At 38.9% G+C, this 24215-nt stretch overlaps 1 protein-coding gene across 1 annotated transcript in view; it reads right to left on the bottom strand.

Annotated features, from left to right (window-relative positions):
- The window catches only part of VPS50 (VPS50 subunit of EARP/GARPII complex), a 96495-nt gene that overhangs the window by 5373 nt on the left and 66907 nt on the right, over window positions 1–24215 (bottom strand). Inside the window, exons 21-25 of the mRNA XM_081147863.1 lie at window positions 13696–13817; window positions 11092–11172; window positions 2717–2865; window positions 1387–1483; window positions 176–334 (exon numbers count right to left, since the gene is read on the bottom strand). Of these exons, the coding sequence (XP_081003989.1) occupies window positions 176–334; window positions 1387–1483; window positions 2717–2865; window positions 11092–11172; window positions 13696–13817 (608 nt within the window). The remainder of the gene's footprint in view (window positions 1–175; window positions 335–1386; window positions 1484–2716; window positions 2866–11091; window positions 11173–13695; window positions 13818–24215) is intronic.

Genomic DNA, 24215 nt, shown 5'->3' with positions numbered 1-24215 from the left:
ATCATAAAAGTAAGTTCATCGACTGATTAAGAAAATAAGCCTAATCCAATTCAGGGACTTGAACACCACGATGCTAGAAATGTGGTAATACAATAACTACAATCTCACTACTTCAGAGAGACTGCAATTATCGGAGCAGTCCTCTGAACAGAATCATCTTTAACAAAGTACTTGCCTTTAACAATGCATCCACGTAGATGTTGTGCTGGGACATAATCTCCTTTACATCCCATTTCACGTTAGCCATCAGGAGCAGCATCTGCTCATAATCAATGGCTTTACCAGCTACAATCCAGTAAATTGGTTTGCGTAGTTCACTGGCAGTTGAGACTGTCTGAAGTAAATTTCACAGAAATGAAAACAAATGTTTCCTAAAAGTATCAAATTTATAAAGACTATTTTGCTTCTATTTCTAGTACACATCATATTTGAATATAAAACATTATTCATTTGGAGATTTATATTATAAAATATTTTAATAATTCACGGGCAAAGGTCTTACTCAAAACATAACTTTGAGACACTCAATGAACTTGAGGACATGGACACTACAACTCTAAAAGAGCTACAAATTTTCATGGAGATAGCAAATACTTCTCAAATTCTCTCACTTCTCTCCATTTTGACTCCCACTACCCCACGTCAAGATTCCATCACCTCTTGACTATATTTCTGTAGCAGCCCTCAAGCCGGTCTCCATGCCTCTAGGCTTGCCATCTAAGGTCCATTCTTCACACTGCCTCCAGGGTACACTTTCTGAAACACACACCTGCCCATGCCACTCACCTGGTTCAAATCCTCCCATAGCTTCCCAGTACCCTTGGAATAAAGTCCAGCTCCTGGCGGAGCCCTGTACATGGTGTGGCTCCTGCTTACCACTCTGTCACCTTTCTCATCACCAGCCCTCCTTCCTGCTCTGGACAGTAGTTATCCTCAGCTGCTCACATGCACCATGGTCTCCCTCACCTGCTGCTCTTTGTATAAGTCACTCTTCTAATTTGGAATATATTCCCCACTCGCCTGGCTGGTCAGGTTTAAACATCACTTCCTCCAGACAGCCCTTCTAGACAACCTGCTTCCAATCACACCCCTGTCCTCCTGCAGTCAAGGTTAAATGCCCTGGCACTGTTTCTTTTCCCTTTTTATACTTCAAATAAATTGGCTTTCTCTCTCACCAGACTAAAAGTTATATGAGGTGCCCAATAAGTGTTTAATACAGGAATTCAGGGGTGAATAAACACATATTCTAATCCAGATCTCCTGGGATTTGGAGACTGCTCACCAGTAAAACAAAACAAAACAAAACAAAACAAAAACCCTAAATAACGTGTGGCAGTCTTATCTTGCTCCCAGTTGAAATGACGCACAAGAGAGACCATCGCTGACCTGAGAATAAAACTGCTGAAGAAAGGGCTTTTTCACCGCAGGCATCACCGCATCCAGATGCGGCTGAAGGAACTCAAATTGTTCGGCCAAGAATACCCTAAAGGAATAAATAACCCACCTTGTGAACAAAGCACAGGAATCACAGCCCGCCAGTATTTCTGTATAAGTGATCTTTAAGATCTCTAAGCAAGTTTAACAATTAAAATGATTTTCCACTTTACTGAACTACCTCTTGGCATGCTCATTTACATTCTACACAAAAATTAAAGCTGAGCTTATCACTGAATGGGAGCTGAGGTGGAAGGAGCGTGACTTCAGAGGAGCTTTGCATGTTAAGATATGAGCACCGATATCACAAAACATTGAAGATTTGAAAGGATTTCTCTTAAAGATCCCATTCATTATATATAACAAACCTGTGACTTCACAGATTTAACATCTGGCACTTTCAGAAGTTACCCAAACATTCGTAACATACAACACACTGACGTGGCTGAGACACACATGTAAACTCAGGTCAGGAGGCTGCAAGACAGCCAGCAGTTGCACTGTTTTTCTCTATTTTTTGTTATGTAGCAAAAATTCTTAAGTTATAATTGACTACATTTTATGGAAGATGTCATATGCTTAAGTTGTATTAAAAATTGGGGGATTTATAAAGGTCAGGAACACCTTTGCTGATGTCAAGGGCCAACTACATTTAACAATGAACTGACAATGTAACTACAATTTCTCTGGAATCACAATTTCAATAGGAAAATAGAAAGTACACGAGACCATGATTTTTTAAAGTTTTACTTAAAGCAAGGATCATGTTGCTAAAGATGGAAATTTAAAAGATTTCCCTCCTCCCATTTATGTAATTGAAAACCAACCATGCAGTTGTAAAAATCCAATGGTAATCTATTTTAGGATATACTTTTCAGAAATATACAAGTGATATCTAGAAGAGGAAGATGTATATAGCTAGAAGTCTAATTATACAATGCTTATATATAAAGTAATAAAGTTACTTTAATAACCTTTCTTAAAGAGTCAATGGTGCCCTAGCTGGTTTGGCTCAGTGGTTAGAGGGCTGGCCTGTAAACTGAAGGGTCCTGGGTTTGATTCTGGCCCAGGGCATGTACCTCGGTTGCAGGATCGATCCCCGGCCCTGGTAGCGCATGAGTGGGGCAGCCAATCGATGTGTTTCTCTCACATCGATGTTTCTCTCTCTGTCTCTCTCCCCCCTCCCTTTCCACTCTCTCTGAAAAGCAATGGAAAAAATATCCTCAAGTGAGGATTAAAAAAAAAGGAGTCAATGGTAAAGCAACTGTTATTAACAACTTACAAGGATTCTGTGGCTACCACTCTTTCTGCCAACCCATACAATGTATCCCCCGAGGTCAAAACCACTAGGTGACTGAGGTGTGGGCTCGGAACCTTCTCCTTTCTCTCTTCTGTTGCTGTGAGCGTGGCAGTAGGATCAGCTGAAACTTCCTGAAAATACAACACACACACACACACACGCAGTCTGAAACAGCAAATCTAATAGTAATAAACCATGTGATTTTACCAAACTGGAACTATAATTAAAACACTCTTAAGTATGCATTAATTACATTTAGTTCCTGTTCTCCACTCCTGCCCTCTGCCCACCCTGCCCTTTTATATTTTCTAACTGCTGGAACTTTCCTTTTTATACTAGGTGAAAATGATCCAACTCTATATGCTATTCTCTGTGCATGACCTAAAGTTGGCCAACACAAGAATCTTTAAGAATTGAGAGATGTTTCATAGAGACAGTAGTGAGATGCATGAGCCCTGACCGGAACTGAACTGGCAACCTTTCGGTGCATGGAATGACACTCAACCAACTGAGCCACACTGGCCTGGGCCAGGACAAATTTTTTATGAGAAGGAAGATGGTTAATGGGAATAAAAGGGCTGCCCCAAAAGCAGGGTGGGTTGAGCTTTAAAAGATACTCAAAGAAAATTATAGCACAAAAATTAGACACACAAAAAATCTGAAGTAGAAATGGAAATCTAGATTACTTTTTACATCAGTTACACAGTCACAAATCACCAACATTTTCCTTATGAATAAAAGGGACATCAAATGCAAAGGACTCTGGGAGTGTAACTCTAGTTTATAAATTTAGGAAAACAGAACATTGTAAATCCTTTCAAGTTAGAAAATGGTCGTATTCTTCTTCAGTTCTTTTTTATATCCTATCTTCTACTAAATATATTGTCTTTCTTCCATTTCTAATTCCTCAATTAGCACCTGAAAGTTAGTTGGGAACAACTCTGCTTTCTCTAGGGAGGACTGAGATACGAGTACCAGGAGAGTTAAATGACTCAGCGCTGCAGTTTCATTATTTATTTCCTTCTACGAAAAAGGAAAACAATCACCCCACTCCTTAAAAAAATCACAAAATTACATAACTGTTTGGTATGAACCGGTTGCCTGTGGTATTTAACTTGATTCTGGTGGATGCTTACCGCCTTCCAGACCCCTGAGGGCGGAACCCTGGGGTCCTTCCTGACCCCCCTTCCCGCTCACTTCCATCAGGCCTAAAAAGACACCTCTCTTGTTTGTTTCCTCCTCATGTCACTACTTCACCAGGACCAAGACCACAGCACTCTTAACTGAACGATTCTAAAGTCCCCTAACAGAGACCTCTCCCTCTCGCTCACCTGGATTCTACTCCGCTTTCCACAGGTTTAACTGGCTTGTTTTTCTACAATACACAGGTGATCTTTCTAAAATGAAGACATGATCACACCACTCCCTAGTTTAAAAGTCCCAAATGACTATCCGTTCTGTACAGGAGAAAGCCTAACTTGTACCATGATATTACTCCTTTACAAATGACACCAGCTACCTTGCCAGCCTCATTTCAAGGTAATCTTCTATGTCCCTCTGGTCTAGCCACACTGCCCTACTTGCTATACCTGTCCTACTGACACTCCTCTGTTTTACCAGCTTTCTTCCCCCTGTCAGCCTGGCTCTCTCTCCCTCATTTTTTAACTCTGAGCTCACATTCACCCCCTTTCTATAATGTTCTCAGTCTCCCAAGAAGAATGAGTCTCTTATCTGTGTTAATGTTATTGACATACATACAGCCTTCTGTATGTGGCATAAAGAACACTGAGTCTGTTATCCCTGCCTCACTGTGAGCTTGCAAAGGGTGGGGAGATTTCATCACCTTTGTAACTCAAGGCCTTCACATGCCTCCTGGCATTAGCAGGCCCTTGATTCATTTAATTGACAGAGATGATGATAACAATGAGGGTGGTAAGACTCTTCATTTCCCTCTCCTCTTGACCTCTTTCAAGCCCATTCCAATCAGGCTTTCGTCTGCCCCACTCCAAAGAAATAGTTGTCCAGGTTCCCAATGGTCTCCTTACGGCGAAATCCAATACTCTATCCTGAATACCCATGTTCTTTAACGGATCTGCAGCAGTTTACAAGGCTGATCTTGAAAAAACTTGCTTCGCTTAGTCCCCAGAACTCCATGCCCTCCTGGTTTTCCTCCTATACCACTGGCCACTTCTCAGACTCCTCTGCTAGTCTGCCCTCCTCCCCTGACCTTTGAATACCGAGCAGTCTTACAGTTCAGTCCTGACTTCCCTCTTGCATTCTACTCCCTAGCTGAGTTCACCCACACTCACAGTTTTAAACGCCCTCCACATACCAATAGCCCAAAATGTATATACTGGCCCTGACCTCATTCTCACCTTCAGTGCATGTAACATATCTGAAAGGGAACTCTAGATTCCTCCTCAAATATTTCCTTCTAGAAGTCTTACCCATTTCCAACACCAGCACCTCCATCTCCAAAAGTTAGCTGTCATCCTTGACTCCTCTCAGTATCAGACCCCACCTAAAATCCAACAAACCTTGATGGTTCCAGAATCTGACGATGTCTCACACTTCCGCCATGATCTCTTTGGTACAACCTACCCCATCTCTCTGTTACACACTGCAGCCAAAATAATTCTCTTTCAAATAATTAAGTCAGACCATGTCAATTCTGCTTAAAGCTCTTCAATGGCTTCCTGCCTTCCTTAGAGTAAAATCCAAAGGCTCTACATGATCTAGGCTCTGGCTACTTCTCCAGTTTCATCTATCACTGACCCTCTTGCTTACTTCATTCCAATTATACTGGCCTCTTTGCTGTTCCTGTAATATGCCAATTACAGTCCCACCTCAGGGTCTTTGCACGTTCCCTCAACTAAAACTTTTTTCCCCCCAGTCATCATCTCCCTACTAGAAAATAAGCTGCACATAGGTAGGGAGTTTCGTCTGGTTCCCCCCTCACCACAAAAATTATATCCTTAACTCCTGAACAGTGCCTGGCATCATGTTCAATAAATAGGAACTAAATAAGCATTTGTTGAATAAATGAATTCTCACCCAGGTGGTTCATTTCCCTATTTCTTTCAGGGATCTAATTCAATGTTACTTTCTCAGAGGGGCCTCCTCTGATCACCTAAACAAAATCACGTTTTTCCTCCTCTTTTTACCCTTCTTTCCTACTTCTTCATAACTCTCAACACAACCTGACATTAAGTGAGATACTCATTTATTCTTTATCTGCTTCCTCCAGTAGAGGGACCACCAGTCTTCCACAGAGTACCTAGGAACTCAATATGAACAACAAATGAACAAACAAGAAAAACAAACAAAAACTCATGGACAGGACAACAGTATGGTGGTTACAAGGGGGAAAGCGGGGGGAAGGGGTAGTAAAAGGTAAAGGCGGTCAGATATATGATGATGGAAGGAGATTTGACTTTGGGTGGTAAACACACAATGCAATATAGGGATGATGTATCATAGAATTGTAAAAAAAATAATAAAATGTGACAGAGAAAAAAAACCAACAAAGATCCAACTATTCTGCATCCCAAGTCTTGCCCGCTGGTCACAGAGCTCTTCGCCTTCTATTTCCAACACCTCCTATTGCGCTCTGTATTGTTCTTAGTTCAGAGTTGTGAATACCCATCTCAGAGCAAGTCAAAGAATGGTGAAGAGACCTAAAACCTTGAAACAAGAAAAACTAATAAAGGCTTTGGGGGAAGAGAAAACACCTTTGGGCCGTACGGCCAGGCTAGCCAAGTAGCCCTAATGGGGTAAAAATAGGAATAACAGAAGGCAGTCCCAGCGAGGAAGATTTGGCTGTATCATGACAAAGGACATGCTATCAGGCAGAAGTGTAAGGCAGGAGGAAGTAAGTGTAAGGCCGCTTTGGGTGGTTATGAGTTCCCAATGGACGGAAAGGTTCAGTCAGAAGCTGACAGCGACTCAGTATGTATGAATATAGGGTAAATGAACACAGATAAGCTTCCTTCTATGATTTGATGAGTAGAAATCTGGAGTATTATACTCTATAAGTACAACAAAGTCTCGTTCTAAGCATCTAGCATGAGCTCTTTTGAAATCTTTTGTAATTAAACTAACAAGAACTTTCTGCCAATACTGCACAGTCTCAAGCTCAAAACAGCTCCAGAGTAAACATGAGTACCAAACATTTATAACAACAGTGACTTCTGAATTTCATTCATTTATGATCAGATATTACCATACATACAACATATTTATAAAATTAAAAGCTTCTTTGAATTTAGATACTGCCTGGTTAATTTATGATAGGAAAGGGAGACAGGATTAGAAAGTGATAAAAGGCAAAGAGAGGGCATAATCTGTAGCCTGAGGGAAATGTATTTTATAATTGTAGTCACAGGGGAGGCCAAAAGCACTTACAGTGGTACTTCGGTTTTCGAACGTCTCCGTTGAAGACCATTTCGGGTTACGATCGCTATAAACCCGAAGGAAATGCTTCAGTTTCCGAACACCCCTCGGAAGTGGAACGTGCCACACAGCTTCCGCTGAGGGCAAGATCCTGAGGCCCAGCTGTCCGCTGTGGATCCCTCGGTTTTCTCGAATGTTTCAGAACTCAAACGGGCCTCCGGAACGGAGTACATTCGAAGACAGAGGTACCAATGTACCTAACGGCCACCTGACCTACCTCCAATTCAAATGTGCTGAGTCCCGCCTTTACTCACACGGCTCTTTCACAACATTCCTGCAGAAGACAACGGGATTGTTGCCCTCACTTCAAAAGGTTCCCATTAGGATGCCTTCCTATGTTCCAGTAAACACTGGTATTTTAGACATAAAAATTATGGTAATTATCTGCTTAAAGGCTAAAGTTCTGTTTACATTTAGGGAAATAATGCCTGAAGAGAGCAAGAGAGTCACAAAAGTGTCAAGCTGACATAAGTAAATGGCATGTGTTTACTGCTCACTGAAACGGACCAGTGTTCGTTACACCAGTAAAGTCAGAAAAGGGTATAAAGCCTTCTGAAGACGCCCAGGAATAAAACCCTGATCAATCTTCATTCTCACAGTGAAAGTCATGTTTTTTAGCCTTTCCTGCCACCAATTTTTACTAAGAGAATTCATATTTATGGACTTTTCTGGACCAATTTAAAATATATTTTTATTATCAAAGGTTTACAGTTGGCCAAAAGTCTTAAGCAAACAATTATCATCACCAAGTGAACAGTGAAAAAGCCACATTTTTGGTGCTATTATCACCTATACCAGCTTCCTTTCCTGCTCTTCTCCTATCAGACCCCTTTTCTTAGACTTTTATTTGATGTGTCAAGCAAATTTTCTTAGTTTACATTGAACCATTTATCTGATAAATGATTCCAGGTGGCATCTTTAAGACCATAATGGTTTAATTTGCTTTTTACAGCTAAGCAAAACTTAGAAGATAAATATGGAGAAAATAAAATTACTAAAAAAGTGTCATAAAAATTTTGACCAACACGTATGAGAAATATAAGGAAAAACACTACTTCGACCTAGTGGGGCCAGATTGATTAGGCTGTACATTAACAGCAAGGAAATGCAACAAATAACGAGACCAATGAACGTTCTCTGCCGATCCAGATGCGACTTACTGAAAACAAGGAATACGCCAGCTTACAAAAACCTGAGCTCAAGGTCTAGTAACTGACAAACGTATTTTTTACAACACTAAACCTAATGCTTACCAGTTTGAGTATAATTTAATATGTAAAACACTGGAAACTAATGGAAATTTTCACAAAAACTTCTAACACACTGCTGAAGAGCAGCAATTTTCAACTGGGGTGCAGCAATATTATTTACAACATGCAGTACCTGACTATTTAGTCAGGGGCAGCGACCTCTTTCCCTTAGATTGTCAAATAAAAAAATGACAACAATAACCATCCAGTGTGAATGAATCAAAATTATACCTATTTTTTTTGTCAGGTTGGCAAAGAATATACTCTTTGGTGTGCCACAGAATTTTAGTAATGAGTTTACGTGTGCCATGAGGAGAATGGTTGAAAATTGCTGCGGTAGATGCTAATCCTCCAAAGGAGTAAAGGACCATGGAGAGGCCCTGTCAAAGGTCAGTACGCCTTTCAAACCCTTACGAACAGGAATCACCGCAGTCTTCTGATCCAAGGTGCTGTCTTTAAGAGATGGGAAGAATAAAGACGTAAAGAAAAGATATCTTCAAGACAAGGTGCCAAAGAAAAAAACAGGCATATTTATTTATTGGGAAGGGATGTCAGCTGCTTTTTAAAAACACATTTCTAAATCTGACTACTACATCAGTTCAGGAAAACATTAATACAATGAACATCAAACTAGTCAGACAGATATTACAGATACATTGTTATCAGCAGATGGGTGGCAGCCTGTCTCAGAGAACCCCTAGTGTGGTCCCACTGTTCACTCAGTCATGCTATTTCATTATACACTGGATGGCAAAATCAGAAGCATTAAATCCATGCCTTAAGGGTCAAATCTAGAACTGGGGTTTGACCATCATAAGCTAGTCACTAGTAGAGATGACAGAAAAACATCAAAGTGAATGACACTAATGGTAAATTATAGGCCATCAATCTTGAGGCATTCAGGGAGAAACAAGAAAAACTTCAGCAAGAGACTAAGATCCAATGGTAAAGGTTATACTGGGTATCAAACAAGGAGAAGCGAAATCGAAACATAGATCACTTCCAATGGGGTTGAAAGCCAATGGACTTTCAAAGACAAAAAAAAAGATTGCTGGGTCAAACAAGGAGCTTTGACTCTGAAAATGGAGGTCAGGATTAAATGGATAAGGCAAGGAAACAAGCCAGGAGACACGAAACTCACAGACTAGAGTTTATGCATATTCTCTACAAACATTTACTGAGGAAATGCTGTGTGCCAAAGTAAGTGCTATGAAAAACACACACACATATATATATTTCCATATGTACATATTTACAAATATGTGCAAGGTAAAAAGATGTGCAAATGGTAAGGGAGATGGCGAGACGGATACAGGTTATTTCCTGCGCTCACATGAGACACGGGAACATGCCTCTCACTCTATTCACCTCTCTGTACAAAGATCACCATCCTATCACCCTGCTTCATTTTCTTCTTAGCACTTATAACCATCTGACACTATATTATATATTTGTTTATCTGCTTCTCTGCCCCAATAAAATACAAGTTCCAAGAAGACAGGAGTTATTTTTTTCTTTTGTCCACTGATGAATTCCCAGCACTACAAAAATTCCTGGCATATAATAATTATTTCAATAAGAAATAATTATATAAGAAATTTATAAGAAAAGAGAGAATGATTGCTTGTTTAGGTAGGTGTAGGAACAAAGGAAAATTCAGAGAATCTTGGGGTTAGTGTAGGTGCAGAGAAACCCACTGAACAAAAATCTCTGGCTGCAGTAACCAACCACAAGAAAAGAAGTTATTTTAATGCTTACGTAAGCTTAAACACTACAGAGCGTCAGCCCTGTTTTGCAACCTATCTTCTTAAAACATGCATTTCATTAGGTGTCATAGTGAGGAATCCAGACTTCTTACTGCACAGCCAACTAAACCCACACTTGAATTTCAAGGCCATTTATAAAGTGGTCCTAAACACTGCAACACAACTCTTCAGCATATACCAGTGCCCCATCACAAAGACCTGCCACGCTTCAAACCAGGCTTGCTCCCACCTCAAGGCCCTTGCTCAGCCTCTTAACCTAAATCGGAATGCCTGTCTTTCTTCTTTTTCCCACAAAGCCCATGCCTGCTCATCAAGGTCTAGCACGAGTCTCACTTCCTCCTTTAGTCATTCTCTGACCTGAAATATGCACATACACCTTTCCTCTCTTTGAACTTGTACTGGATATATAGCCAATATCATTTTCTTCCATGTGTACTAGCTCTCTCTCTCCAATGAGACTACAAGAAACCTCCATGTTGCCCGGCCAGCATGGCTCAGCAGTTGAGCATCGACCTATGATCCAAACAATCGCAGTTCGATTCCTGGTCAGGGCATATGCCCGGGTTGTGGGCTCGATCCCCAGTAGGGGGCATGCAGGAGGCAGCCGATTAATGACTCATCACTGATGTTTCTATCTCTCTCTCTCCCTCTTCCTGCCTCTCTCTGAAATCAAGAAAGATATATTAAAAAAACAAACAACCAAATTCACAAGAAAGTTATTAAAAAAAAGCAAAGAAATCTCCTCCTTGTTACTTCCTCTGAGCACTTAGTGTAATACTAAGACTCAGGCACTCAGTATACATATAGACATACACTTATATGTAGTTAATTAGATGGCTAATTTCTATTTTCAATGACCCCAAATAATTGACTCCAATGGATTACTTACCATATCAATAAGGCTCTCTTGTATTCTGTTTAGAGTTGTTCTTAGTCTACTACTGCTAAGGCCTAGTCCCGTTGATTCCAACTGAAAAAGAAAAAGAAAGGCATAAATTGCTATGGAGATAATCTTGCAAATGTCACAATTCAAATTAACCAAAGTGAAGCATCTGATGAGCTTTCTCTCAGATACTTAGCCTTTGGAGGGTTTCTGAACTCCATTTAAACATTCCAAAAGAGAAGATGAATTGATGAAGTTATAAAACTTAGTCATGCATTTAAAACATGTTTTGCTTTACTTTATTGAAGATGGTTAAAACTGTCCATTTAAAATCCTTATCCCTTAGTTCCAACATCTTGGAGTCAGATTAGATTGATTTTCTTTTTACCAATTTGATTCTGGAGATTCTGGATTCTGTTATTTTTCTCCAATGAGTACTGTTTCTTTTGTTCTCAGTATGTAATTTTCTTGGTTGGGCTTAACTACAAACTATCTCTTGTGGAGCAAATTCACTCTGTTCATATATTTTTTCTTGCCTGGCTGCAGCCAGTCTATTCCATATAAACATGGTTCATGCATTAGTCAGAGATAGAAGTAGATAGAATTTGGGGATCCTCTCTTTGGCTCTTTCCCTCTGAACTTCCCCCTATTCTTTTCACTATTCCCAGTTTCTTGGTTTCACTTTTCTGGTTCCATAATCCATAAAGATTGCAGATTTTACTACATTTGCTTCCACTTGTGTGCCATGTGGACTGCACTTAGTCCTGGGGTAAAGGTCACAGAGGTGTAATTTATTTTTATAGCTTCCCTTTCCCCAACCTGCATGCTAGCATGAGCTCCCCATCAGAGTCTTTAAGCTCCTGTTTCTCTCCAGTATCTTCAGGTAGTTGCCTGTAGTATACTATCCAGGTTTTATCATTGTTTTCTGCAGCAAGTATCATCAGGAAGGTCTTAGTACACCATACCCATGAATGTAAGTTAATTTATTCTTAAAAGTTGAAATACTGAATCACAGACTCTCTACAAAGAAACAGTTTCATGAAGGAACGGTAGCTTTAAATGAGGCTCATAAACTGCTGTCAAGTAGGAATCCTCATAAGATTTACTGGGTAAGAAATAATTAGGACATTGATCCACATCAACTATGTGCTTACTACTCTGTTAAGGTAAGTTACAGAATGGTCTTCACAGGAGAATATGAACAGGAAGAACCAAGGAAAATATAACTCAAGAGGTGAACAATGGAAGGCTGGGGGCAAGGCAAGGTAAAGCAATCCTACGAGTAACATTATTAACATAGGATCAAATGGATTAGATATGTAATTGAGCATGATGTTCAGTGTAGAGCAGGAGCTTCTGGAGGAATTACTGTGAAGAGAAGGAACCCCTTAGCTTAATGCATACACTATGGCCCCCAGCCAATGATTTTCTAGAACCTCTGAGAAACAGATTCCTCCACGAGCAGCATCTTATCTAAATTCACTCATATAGTGTCTTTCTTCTGGGAAAGAAGCAGGAGCAAACATGTATCCTGTCTGTTCTTACTTTTCTACTAATTGCCTGATTCTCCCTCTACTCCCACCCACCTAAGACTCAACAGCTAACAAGGCAATTTGGCTCATCTAGAAGACTGAAAGAGTGACAATTAGCTAAAATTCTAGAATGTCTTTCTTCTTTAATATTTACATATTGAGTTTACAAATTCACAGTGAGGAACTAGTACATATTTTAGAGTAACATAAGTTCTGTATCAACACTCTGTCTCTGATTATATTAGAATTATTTCTAAGGAATATTTTGGAGAATTAAGAACACAGGAAATTCAGATCCCATATTAAAAGATCATGTCTTTCATATACTTATAATCACAGGAAAGATATGAACATTTACATGATGAATGCAGTTATCCATTAAAATTCACATTTTAAAAAGGCAGAAAATACAGTGTTTGAAAAGTATTAGGATATATTTATATAACCAAGCAGTATGCTTTTGCACAGAAAACTACCAAATATCTAGGTGAACCACACAGAAACTCCCGATATTAGGTCGGTTACCTGCCAAATACTGTGGTGTACTCCATAGGAGTAGAAAAAGGCAAACTCAATAAGAGCTTTGGAACACAAGAAGGAGGTACAGAAACATTAATTTGTGGCAGGCAGATGGTTTAGTTCAAAGATTTTCAATTATTTTAATAAATATTTGCCATTATCTGCTGAATGTAGTAGTGCCTGCTACGGTTGTTAGCCAATATTTAAAACGTCTCATTTACTATGTGGTAATTATACACTGGGCCAGATTTAAACCAGGCAACCTGCATATTTTTCATTGCCAAAATACGTCAAGGTTAGAAACAGATGCTGTACTTTTTCTGCCAAAAATTTGAATAACCTACAATATGTTTATCATATCAAAGCTTAAAATTAACATATAAATAAGCCAATTAGGCAGGCAGAAAGCTGATATCAATAATTTTGTTGGGATTTTGATGGATAATTTTCAAAGTAATGCTATTTGTGTATTTTATACAGAGGAAATGAACTGAACTTTACATTTAAAAAATAAACAGATTTTAAAAGAAACAGACTTTCTCCTCAAAGGCCGACTTACTGAATCATTCCGACCAAAAAAGGTATATACTGCGTATAAGTAATAATCAAATAGCTGAGACATGAAATGAATGACATCAAAGGCAATTGGCTTGAGAATGTTCATCATCTGCATATATTTACCTGGAAAGAAAAAATTAAGTAGAAAAAAATTAAAATCTGTTAGTCTATAACTATAAAGTGACAATAACGACTCTTTACCAAAATATTTTTTTAAATAAAATACTACATTCCTGAGTCACACGAGCCATATTTCAAGGGCTCAATAGTCATTTGTGACTAGTGGCTACTTTTTTTGACAGCAAGATAGAACAGTTGTATCATCTTGGAAAGGACTATTAGCACTGATATAAATACCTACAAAGACTTTTTACATCATTATTTTTACTGTTTGTGAAATATTCATAGAATCCTATACTGTTATACAAATGACACTGTATAAACATAAAACACAGTTCCTCATTTCTTGGAGATTCCACTTAAAATAACTTCTTCAAAAATGTTTAGGTATAATGAAACAGAAGACAATGTGCTTGAGAAAAAGTGGAGTTTTTTTCATAAGCATATACACACTGAGAAAAAGTAAAAAGGGAAGAAGAAAAAGGGCACATGGGAGGCACTTCACATTCCCGAATCCCAGCCCTGCGAAATCTTACGTCAGAGGCCAAGGACTTTTCTTTATCACTACATCACTCAAGAGCTCGATACTCTCAAAATGCCAAGAACACCTCCTCCTCCCTTCCTTCAGGAGATGCCAGTATTCCATTCTCCATGGGCTCTAGTTTCCCAACCACTACACTAGATGACAGACAGTAAATGGGGGTAGGTTGACAGAAAAATGCAAAGGCATTAATAAAGCATAAGGACCACAAAGGAGGCAGAGTATTAGATAAGATGGTGACTGCTTAGAATCAGCAGGTATAGCACGAGAGCAGGATCGAGAAATGGGGCTGAAAAATGATAGATTAACTGAAGGTCCACATATGGGACAAACTATACTGGTCTGCACATCCCCCTCTACCATGATCCCTCATCAGCAGTTAGAGTACAGGCTGCCAGAATTTTCCAGCAGACAAAAAGAAAATAAAAACTCTTAGGATTCCTTACTAAGAGAATTAAGCAAACTAAGCTCCCCCCAAATTTGAGCAAACATAAAAAAATAATAAATTAGAAAAGCTAAGGCTTCTAAGGTGAATGTGGGCACCACATACTAAAATCTATCTCCTTCTGGGAATTTGGGGACCTGTCCCCATAAAGTAAAGGCTGCCAGTAAATCTGACAGTGGGAAAGGGCATGTAATAAGAATAGAGCCGCAGTTGTTTAATAATCATCCACCTTACTAACTATAGATCAGAAGTTTTCTCACAGACCCTGGGGAACTGGAGGATGAGACAAAGCTGTAAAACAGTAAGATGCCTCGGTGGATCCATTACTCAGGAAAGAAATAGATTTTGAGAACAGGCCAAGGACAGGACACACTTTGATTTGGTTGCTGTGCCCAGACCCTGACCCACTCTGGGAGTTTGCCTCAGGAACACTGACCATTCTCCGGTCCCAGGAATGGGCTGAGCTGTTTGTATCATAGAAGATCAGCCTCCTGGTTATGGGACTTGGAGCTCCTGAAGCCGGACTGCAGGCCCTGCCCTCCCCTTTCCCTGTTACACTTGTAGCTCGCAGCTGCCTGTGGGTATCGTCTCCCTCCCTGGTACATAATCAGCCAACTGGCGAGGGGGTCAGAGCAGAATTCCCAGGGTGACCGACTGCTCTCCCCACACTGCCAGCATTATTGGAATAAAGCTCATATGTGATTCAACCCTGTCTCTGCTTAATTTGGCTCAAGTAGTGACAGGCACCTCAGACCCTGTGTCCGCTATCAAATCTACCCAGCCCTGCCCTACTATATATAAAGTTCCCAGCGGGACTCCTACTCAGGGAAAAGAGCAGGCTTGAACACAGTTCTGACTACTCAGAACTGGACACCCACAACAGTTATATAGGCTTCCTATTTAAGATATGAATAGATAAAAATCATCAGGCCCATAAGAAAAACTCAGAAAGTAAAAGTACAAAGAAAAGCTAATCTCAGAGGAAACAGAGTAATTGAAGCTAAAGAAGAGAAATATAATTATGTAAAACCCTATAACAGGAGGATATGGAGGAAAAAAACAGAACACAGAGAGCTCTTAAAGATTAAAAATATAATTTTAAAAATAAAAAATAAAATAAAATAAATGGGGGAAAGGAAGTATTTCAGATGGTAAAGCAAAAAAGACAAGAATATAGAAAACATTAGAGAAACAATGAGAGACATAAAGGGCCAATCTAAGAGGCTAAGTACTTGAGTAATTGGAAAGTAAAGAAAAAGAGAATAGAGAAAACGAAGAGGTGAAAATTATTAAAGAAATGGCAATATCAGTCATAGCTGAGAAACACGCAAACCTTCACACTGAAAGGCTCACAAACTACCCAATGCACAATGAAAAAGAACTCACACCTAGAAACCTCAATAGGGAATTCTGAAACATCAAGAAAAAAATACTAAAAGCTATCAGAGAGAAAGAGAGAGAAAAGAAACTCACCTACAATAAAATGAATAGAATATTAGAGGTTCCAACTCTCTGAAAAGTAATTTTTAATCTCTAATTCTATACACAACTAAACTGTATTTCAGTAAAAAGGGCTGAATTAAAGACATAGTCAGACTGACAAGAATTCAAAAAACTTACCTGTCATCACCCTTTTCTGGGCAATTACAACTATAAGGACAAACAGAAACAGACTCTAAAACTGCCTCCATTCTGGTGGCAGGGAGTGGTGGGGTGGGAAACTGCCACTTTTCATTACAAGCTCTTCTTTATTATTTAATGTGTTATTTACTAAGAGATGTACTGCCTTGATAAAAAATATAAAAGCATGGCTCTGAAATTAGCCTTCCCAGTTTAAAAAAATGTGGCCAGTGGCTCAAGTGGTTCAGATGCACGCTGTCCTTCCTTTCTTCCCTTCTGGAGTTCCTCACAGGGGCCACCACGAGGAGTGGACGCAGCATGCTTTGGGAACACTGAAGAAAGCTCTCTAATACATAGCCCAGATGACCAAGAAAGCTCTCTTTCCAAATTATCAGCTGCGAGAGGTTCCTATTCCTGACCCCAACATATTATAACCTCTTTGAACTTTATCCAGGGATAAGAATTAATGTTCCCAACTTCCTCCACTGGCTGTGAAGCATGAAAGGTAAGAGCTTACTGGCTCTGGGATCAGACAACCTGGATCCTACCACTTACCAGCTGTGTGACCTAAGGCAAGTTATTTATCTCTGAGATTCAATTATTTGGTGTGTAAAAAGGGAACTGTGAAGAATTCATGAAAAAATGCATGTGAAGTGTTTACATAACATATAATAAGAGAGCAAGAAACCTTAGCTACTGCTATTATTTTAAAATAATTATAATTATAATGAACACAATAAGGGATAAGTATGGGTGTTACTTGAAGGGAACCTAACCTAATCTGAGGAAGAGGAAATGCTCCCCAGGGAAAGCACTGTTTAAATTCTCCCATTCTAAATCTAGACCACGGGACTGCATACTCATGGGGAGGAGACACACAGGAGCTCTGGCAAAGTAGCCAACCGGTAGCATCATGGACAGGGACCACAACCAAGAGGAGAACAGTGGGCCTGCCTTAGCCAGCTCATCAGCAGGAGCACAGAGACGAGTGTGGCTACCACAAGAAGAGCAGCCCAGGAAAATTCAATCAATGAGCCACAACTCCTATGCAGAGGAGGGAATACAGAGTAAACAGAAGGCGCTGAAAGTGTGCGTGTGTGTGTGAGTGGGGGGTGATTTCTTTCACCCACAGTGGATTATGACAAGAGAGGAGGAAAAAGCGTTTCTCCAATATTCAAGATTTTTAAAATTAAGGTTTGTCACTCCAACGTATATTGGGCACCTACAAAAGTGAAAAGCACTTGGCTGGGTGCTCTACACGCTGCAAGGATGACCCAAACTCTCTTCATCTGGAGAAGCTGACAATATGATGCGGCAAGAGCAAGAAAGACGTCCTGCACTGGAAGGACGTTCATTATTCTTACTACAGTGCGCTAAGTTGAAAGAGCAGCCATGGATATAAATAACACAGAAACAGTGGAAATGCTGTAAATGAGGCATAAAAGAAAGGAAGGAAAAGTTAGTTCAGCTCAAGCAATTTAGAAAAAGTGTACTGAACAATGAAGTGAAGACCAGAGTAAAAAATTAACAGGTCTGTTACTTAAGTCCCTGGCTACCAGGTTTTATTCTGTTGTTTGAATATTGTATCTTAGCCTCCTAAAATCTCCAACACCTTTTTCTTGTAACATGTACTGAGGGATGACACTTCTTGGATCATACTCTCAAAATACCATGTTGTATATAAAGCTACCAATTCAGAAAGTGTTTTAAAACTGTTTAAAAATATAAATTCATATAAATAATATAAATAAAATATAAGTATTTTTAGAGAAACAAATACTGGAATTTAATATAAATTAAACAATGATAAAATTTTCCTTAAACCTCACATGTAAAAATATTAAGTCTCTTAAAAAAAAAAAACCTTTTAATTTTAATCATAAAATAAGATTTTAAAGTTCTAAAACAAACAAAAAATGTATTGTGATAATCTATATAAGACTGAACTTAAAACCCTATGGCTTGATCCTTAATATTTGGAATAAGAATTTTGAAAACAATTATGATTACTTATATTCATAAAAATAAAACCTACCATTTAAATTGACTGTTATACAGTCAAACATATTCTTTATATTTAAACACACATTGTTTACATTTCGAGTGGGACAACGCAAACAGGAACCAATGGTTCTCAAACTTTGGTCCTTGGATCAGCAGCATTAACATCACCTAGAAACTTGTTAAGGATGCACGTTCTCAGGTTACATCCCAGACCTAGATACTCTGGGACGAAGTCCAACAATCTGTGTTTAACAAACCCTCCAGGTGATTTTGATGCATGCTAGGATTTAAGAGTCGCTGGCTTAGATCATCATAAAAGACCAATAAAGCATGGTCTTCTTGATAGGCTTTTATCTCCTGGTTTTCAAGATTTCCTCTTTACCTCCTAATTTTCTCCTGCCTCCACCATTCATTCACAACCTCCTTCATGGGCTTCTGCCCAATGAGTTTATCGGCTGCCAAGATAAACTCATCCACTACCAGGGTTTAACTCTATACCAATGACTCCAAATATGTATCCTGACCATGTTTATTCTCCTGACCTCCAAATCTCTCTATCCAAATGCTTACAGACTATTTCTATTTAAATGCCCCACAGGTACCTCCAGATGGCCCAAATCGAACCTATCATCAGCTCCCAAACTTGGTCTTCCTCTCATCTTTCCTATTTTAGTCGTGATAGTATAACTGGTCACACAAATCTAAAATTTAAGAATGATCTCTTATAACACATTCACCAGTCCTGTCCACTGTATTTCCAGAATCTCTCAAATCTGTCTCCACTGCTCTGTTGCAATGGCCATTGCTTTAAGCAGACTGTAGTCCCCATCATCTCTTGCCTGGGAGATTTCAACAGCCTCCCATCTAGCCTTTGACCTTCTAAGCTTCTCCTTTACCCCAGTTCAATTCATTATTTACACTGTGGCCAGAGTAATCTTTTTAAAAAAATAAAATAAATAAACAAACAAACAAATCTGCTTTGTTTCTCCACCGTTTAAAATCCTTAATAAGTTCAAGTCCAGACATTACATACGCTCCACAGGGTACTCTGAAATACAAGGCACTCTGAAATCCAGTTCTTGCCCACCTTTCTTGCTACATTTCCCCTGCTTCTATCTCCCACTTCCCATCATGCTTCTATGCAGCAAACTAAACTGCTGTATTCTGTGAATACATCATGTCTTGCATATGCTGTTCTTTTCACTCTGGCTAGAATGCCTTTACCAAGGCAATAGAGTCTATTCATCTTTCAAAGTCAGCTAGTGTGTCAGCCTTCAGTGAGTCAGCCCTTTTATTTTGTATGTTATTTCCCATGTTGGGCTCCTTAACTATACAGATTATGTTCTGTGCATGACTATATTTCCAACAGCTAGCAGAGTGCCTGAACAAAGTAGTAGCTCAAAAAAAAAAAAAAAATCTGTTGGATTGAAAATGAGTGGATCAATACACATGGCAGAAAAGCATTAGTTTCCTTAATGTAGAAATTAAAACATCGTTATTATTTTTAAGTGGGCAATTAATATGAATAAGTAGTTCACAAATAGAAGTATCTTTTTAAGCTTATTAAAGGATGCTTAGCTCAGCCGGTGTTGCTCAGTGGTTGTCGACCCATGAACCAAGAGGTCACTGGTTCCATTCCTGTTCAGGGCACAGGCCCAGGTTGTGGGCTCAATCCCTAGTGAGGGGCATGCAGAAGGCAGCCGGTCGATGTTTCTCTCTCATTGATGTTTCTATCTCTCTACTCCTCTCTTTCTAAAAATCAATAAAAGAAACATACTTAAAGGATGCTTAAACTCACTCAAATTAAATACATTTTGAATGAGATGCCATTTTCCCCATCAGATTGGCAAGCATCTGAAATTGGACGATATACAGGCTTGCTGAGAGACTGGGAAAAGATACTCTCATACACTGTTGGATAAACTAGCAGAACCTCTTAAGTAAGTTCTTTAGCAACTTCTCTGGTAAATTGAAAATGTCCATCAAAACTGAAAATGTACAAACTCTTTGATCTAGCATGAGGAAACATTTGTAGGAATTTGTCCTACAGCTGTATCTGTATTTCAAGGATATTTTCTGTGATGGGCATTGTTTGTAGCATCAAGTGACTTGAAACAAATGCTAACAAATAAAGGACTTATAAACGGTACATCTATACAATAGGATCATAAAAAAGAATGGGCTAAGATATGCAATATTTTAAGATATTTTAACTGCAACCTTTAGGGAGCTGAAGTCTAAAAAACCAGATGAAGAACACTATATGTATTGTGATCCAATTTTTGAAACAAGCAAAAACAACAAAAAACAAGGAGAGGAGACTCATATATTAAATATACTTATAAAAGCATATTAATATTTCCCAAAGGAAAGAGGAGAGACTGAGTAGTTTTCTCTGAGGAAGGATACTTGGAGGTCAGGGGCTCTGTTTATATCCTGAAGTATTTTCATTTTTAAATATTTTCATGCATTTCCTTTTCAATTTAAAACACTCCGTGATAAAATAACTAACAGTAATGCCCCACCTAAAAGAATGTACTAATGAAGCCAGTGGTGGATCTTTCCCTCCTCTTTCTGTGTTCTCTCCACCATACACATTGCATCTCAGCCACACTATGCCTCAAAATCCCTTAGGTGTACATATTCCGGTTAAATCCTGGTGCATGTGCTGGTGTGTATTTTTTCCAGCTGCTAAAGTAATAATTTTGTCGTACGGACTGTATTTTTACAAGCCTGGATTTTGGCAACCTATCTTCTGTGCCTCAGCCCTATCATACCTGCTCCAGTGAGAGCTGCCTCCAGGACACAGACCTTGAATAACGAGGCTATTTCAGAGATGCCAGATTCCCTAAAATTTATCTGCCTCTGTCTGCAAGAAGCTGTCAGGCTTTTGGATTCGTCCTCTGCACTTGGGAAACATTCCCTGAGCTTTTCTAACAGATTTAGGTATCACCCGGGGCTGGGAAGCCCCATTAACACTCTTTTGTTTAATCTCTGCTAATTATCTGCCAAACAAATACTCATTGAAAAGGACATTTTGAATATGCCTTTAATGTTCTAAAATGTGTCTCCCAACTACTAAATAATTAGTTCTTTCATCTTCCCAGCACCAAAAATTAATCTATCTTATTTATACAACTGTTCTTATGACTTTTTAAAGAGATATCACCTTTGTCAGTTTATAATCTTTAAGCATCTTACGTAATAACTACAGGGGATAGAATAGTGCATTTGCTAGTCAGAGACCCCGTAGTGAGTGGTTCCCTTTAAGTTCTATTTTATGAATATGTACAAACTGAAGATAAAGAACGTCCCAAGGACAGAGAAAGTGGCAGACATAACAATCTACTGGGGAAATAATGGCAGCACCTAATTGCAGCCCTAAATAGGAAGACATGAAAGTTAAATGGACATACCAGGCATTATTTCCTTATTGCAACTCTAGTAAAAGTTCTGGTGGTGGAGAAGGCCAGAATTACAATGGTCAGATTCTCAGTTCACTGAGTAAAGTTCTATTCAGGACTGCTCTGCTTTACAGGGCTGACATATCACAGGCCCAGAAGAACGCAGTTTTTCTGTTTCTATGAATCCACTGTCAGAAAACAATGTCCACCGTGTTGATCAGCAATCCTTACCTAAGAACTGGTTATTACTATTTTCTGAATTTAACCCCTGCAGCACATTTCTATTGTTATTTTACCCCTTTCTTAGATAATGAGAAGAACAGAATGCATTCCTTCTTCATTTCCTTATGCCTACCAAGAACTGTGCATTTAACTGAACGAAACATGATTTCTCCCCTCCGCAGTTTTGTTTTAGCCTTATATTTTATTTGACTCTACTGAATATGCCTTTTAGAGTAAAAAGCAACATGACACCCTCTAGTCATTTTTGAACTAGCTAAGTTAAAAAAATACATAAACAACCACTTAATGTATCTGATTGTACTATTTCCCACAACATGGTTCAGCTCTTGCTCTTCTCTCCATGATCAGGTTGGTGCTTCAGCCCGCATCTCAGAGTGAAGACACACAAGGAGCTGAACTAAGAAGAGCAGGCCGATAGGCCTCATGGTAAAATAAACCTTTGTGGTTGAAAGCCACTGGCGTTAGGGTGGTTAGTTACTTCCACAAAACTAAGCGAAAGCTGACTCCATTAAACTGCAATTCAAACAGCACGTTCAGACACTGAAAACTAGCGAGTCCAGGAGGCTGAGAAGGATGACAAGGGTATCTGTACCAGTGAGGACCACGTAAGGGAACTGGGCACACTCACCCTGAAGAGTGGATTCGGGAGGAGGGGATAAAAGAAGGCAGAACAGTGCAGCTATCACCACAGATCTGAAGAGTGACCGCATGGAAAAATAGGAGGAAAAAAGTAGGCTTTTTTGCTTTTAAGGACAGAACTAAGACAACAAAATTACAGAGAGAGGTATTTTGGTTTGCCATAGGAAGAGATTTCTACCGATTCAACCAGTCTAACAGTAGAATGAGAAATCCTGCAAAATAATATACTTCCAGTGACTGAGACATAAAACAAAGGCTAGATGGCCACTACGTATCAGGGGCATTAGAGAGAGAAATCCTTATTTTTGTGGGAATTTATATGAGATGGCCTCTCAGAACCCTTCCAATTCTAATTCCAATTCTATAAATTTCAGAGAATAACTCATGACTCTATACTTAGTTAGCTCTCTTTGACAAAGAAGAAAAACTAATCTCCTTGGCAACAATCAGCCATAAACTAGCTCTTCAGAATCTGCCATTTTTCTGTCATAAAAATATACATCTTTTTTTCTTCTCAGTTCACTATTACACTTTTGTACTATTTTCCCTAAAGAAAGTGGGACTTCTAAAAACCATTTTGTCTACTTTATCCTACTCCTTAATGAAATGTAGAAATTATCTTCAAGAATACAGGCCATTTTAGCAAAGCTAAAGTATAATCAAACTATAAGAAGTTATCATCTCCAGTGAATTTTATAGAAAACCACTAAAATTCCTAACTAGTGTAGATGACTTAATCTGAGACAATATCTCTATAACTTATTTGTCAAATGTGCAGCCCTACTTGTGAGAGTTGAAGGCTGAGATAGCATATACAATGTTGAAATGCTGGCATTAAAAAAGTCAACATTATCTTCAAACCTAAATGCTTTAAATATGGCATTTCTTTATGTTTTTGCCTTCTATACAATCATCAATAAAGTCTTATCTGTAAGAACTACACTTCCTGAGGCTTATGGAAAACTTGTGTCTGAAAATGCCAGAGAATCACAATTCACTCTGCCGATCTGACAGGAAGATGGTGAAGATCAATGGAGCAATTAGGTAAAAAATATTGTATAAATGTAAAACTGGTACTATCATCACCCTACATGTACCTCTACCTCACATAAAGAATTTTTCATTACATTTCAATTAATTGGGATATTTTAGAAAAAGTGGAAGACACAAACACTTACTAAGTAGTTAACTGAAAACTGACATTAATATTATTATTATACTATTTGGAACAATTAAGATAAGAAAACACTGACATATGACAATCTTAAATCCTTCACTGCAGTGGGCACTGGATATATGCATAGGCCATGGACAGAAAATAGTGTGGTGAAGGCCTGGGATAGGGGGGGCTGTGTGGAAAGGGGCAAAGGGGGAAATGGGAGACATCTGTAATACTGTGAAAAATAATAAATAAATACATACATAAATAAATAAATAATTCAAACTTTAAAAAGTAAAAGCCATTTGTTAACAAAAGCAGGCTAATTTCACTGCTATAATAATTT

This window comes from Miniopterus schreibersii (genome assembly GCF_964146895.1).
Source record: "Miniopterus schreibersii genome assembly, chromosome: 9".
NCBI classification, from domain to species: domain Eukaryota; kingdom Metazoa; phylum Chordata; class Mammalia; order Chiroptera; family Miniopteridae; genus Miniopterus; species Miniopterus schreibersii.
The sequence above is the reverse complement of the archived record's forward strand: the minus strand, read 5'-3'. Positions and strand labels throughout refer to the sequence as shown.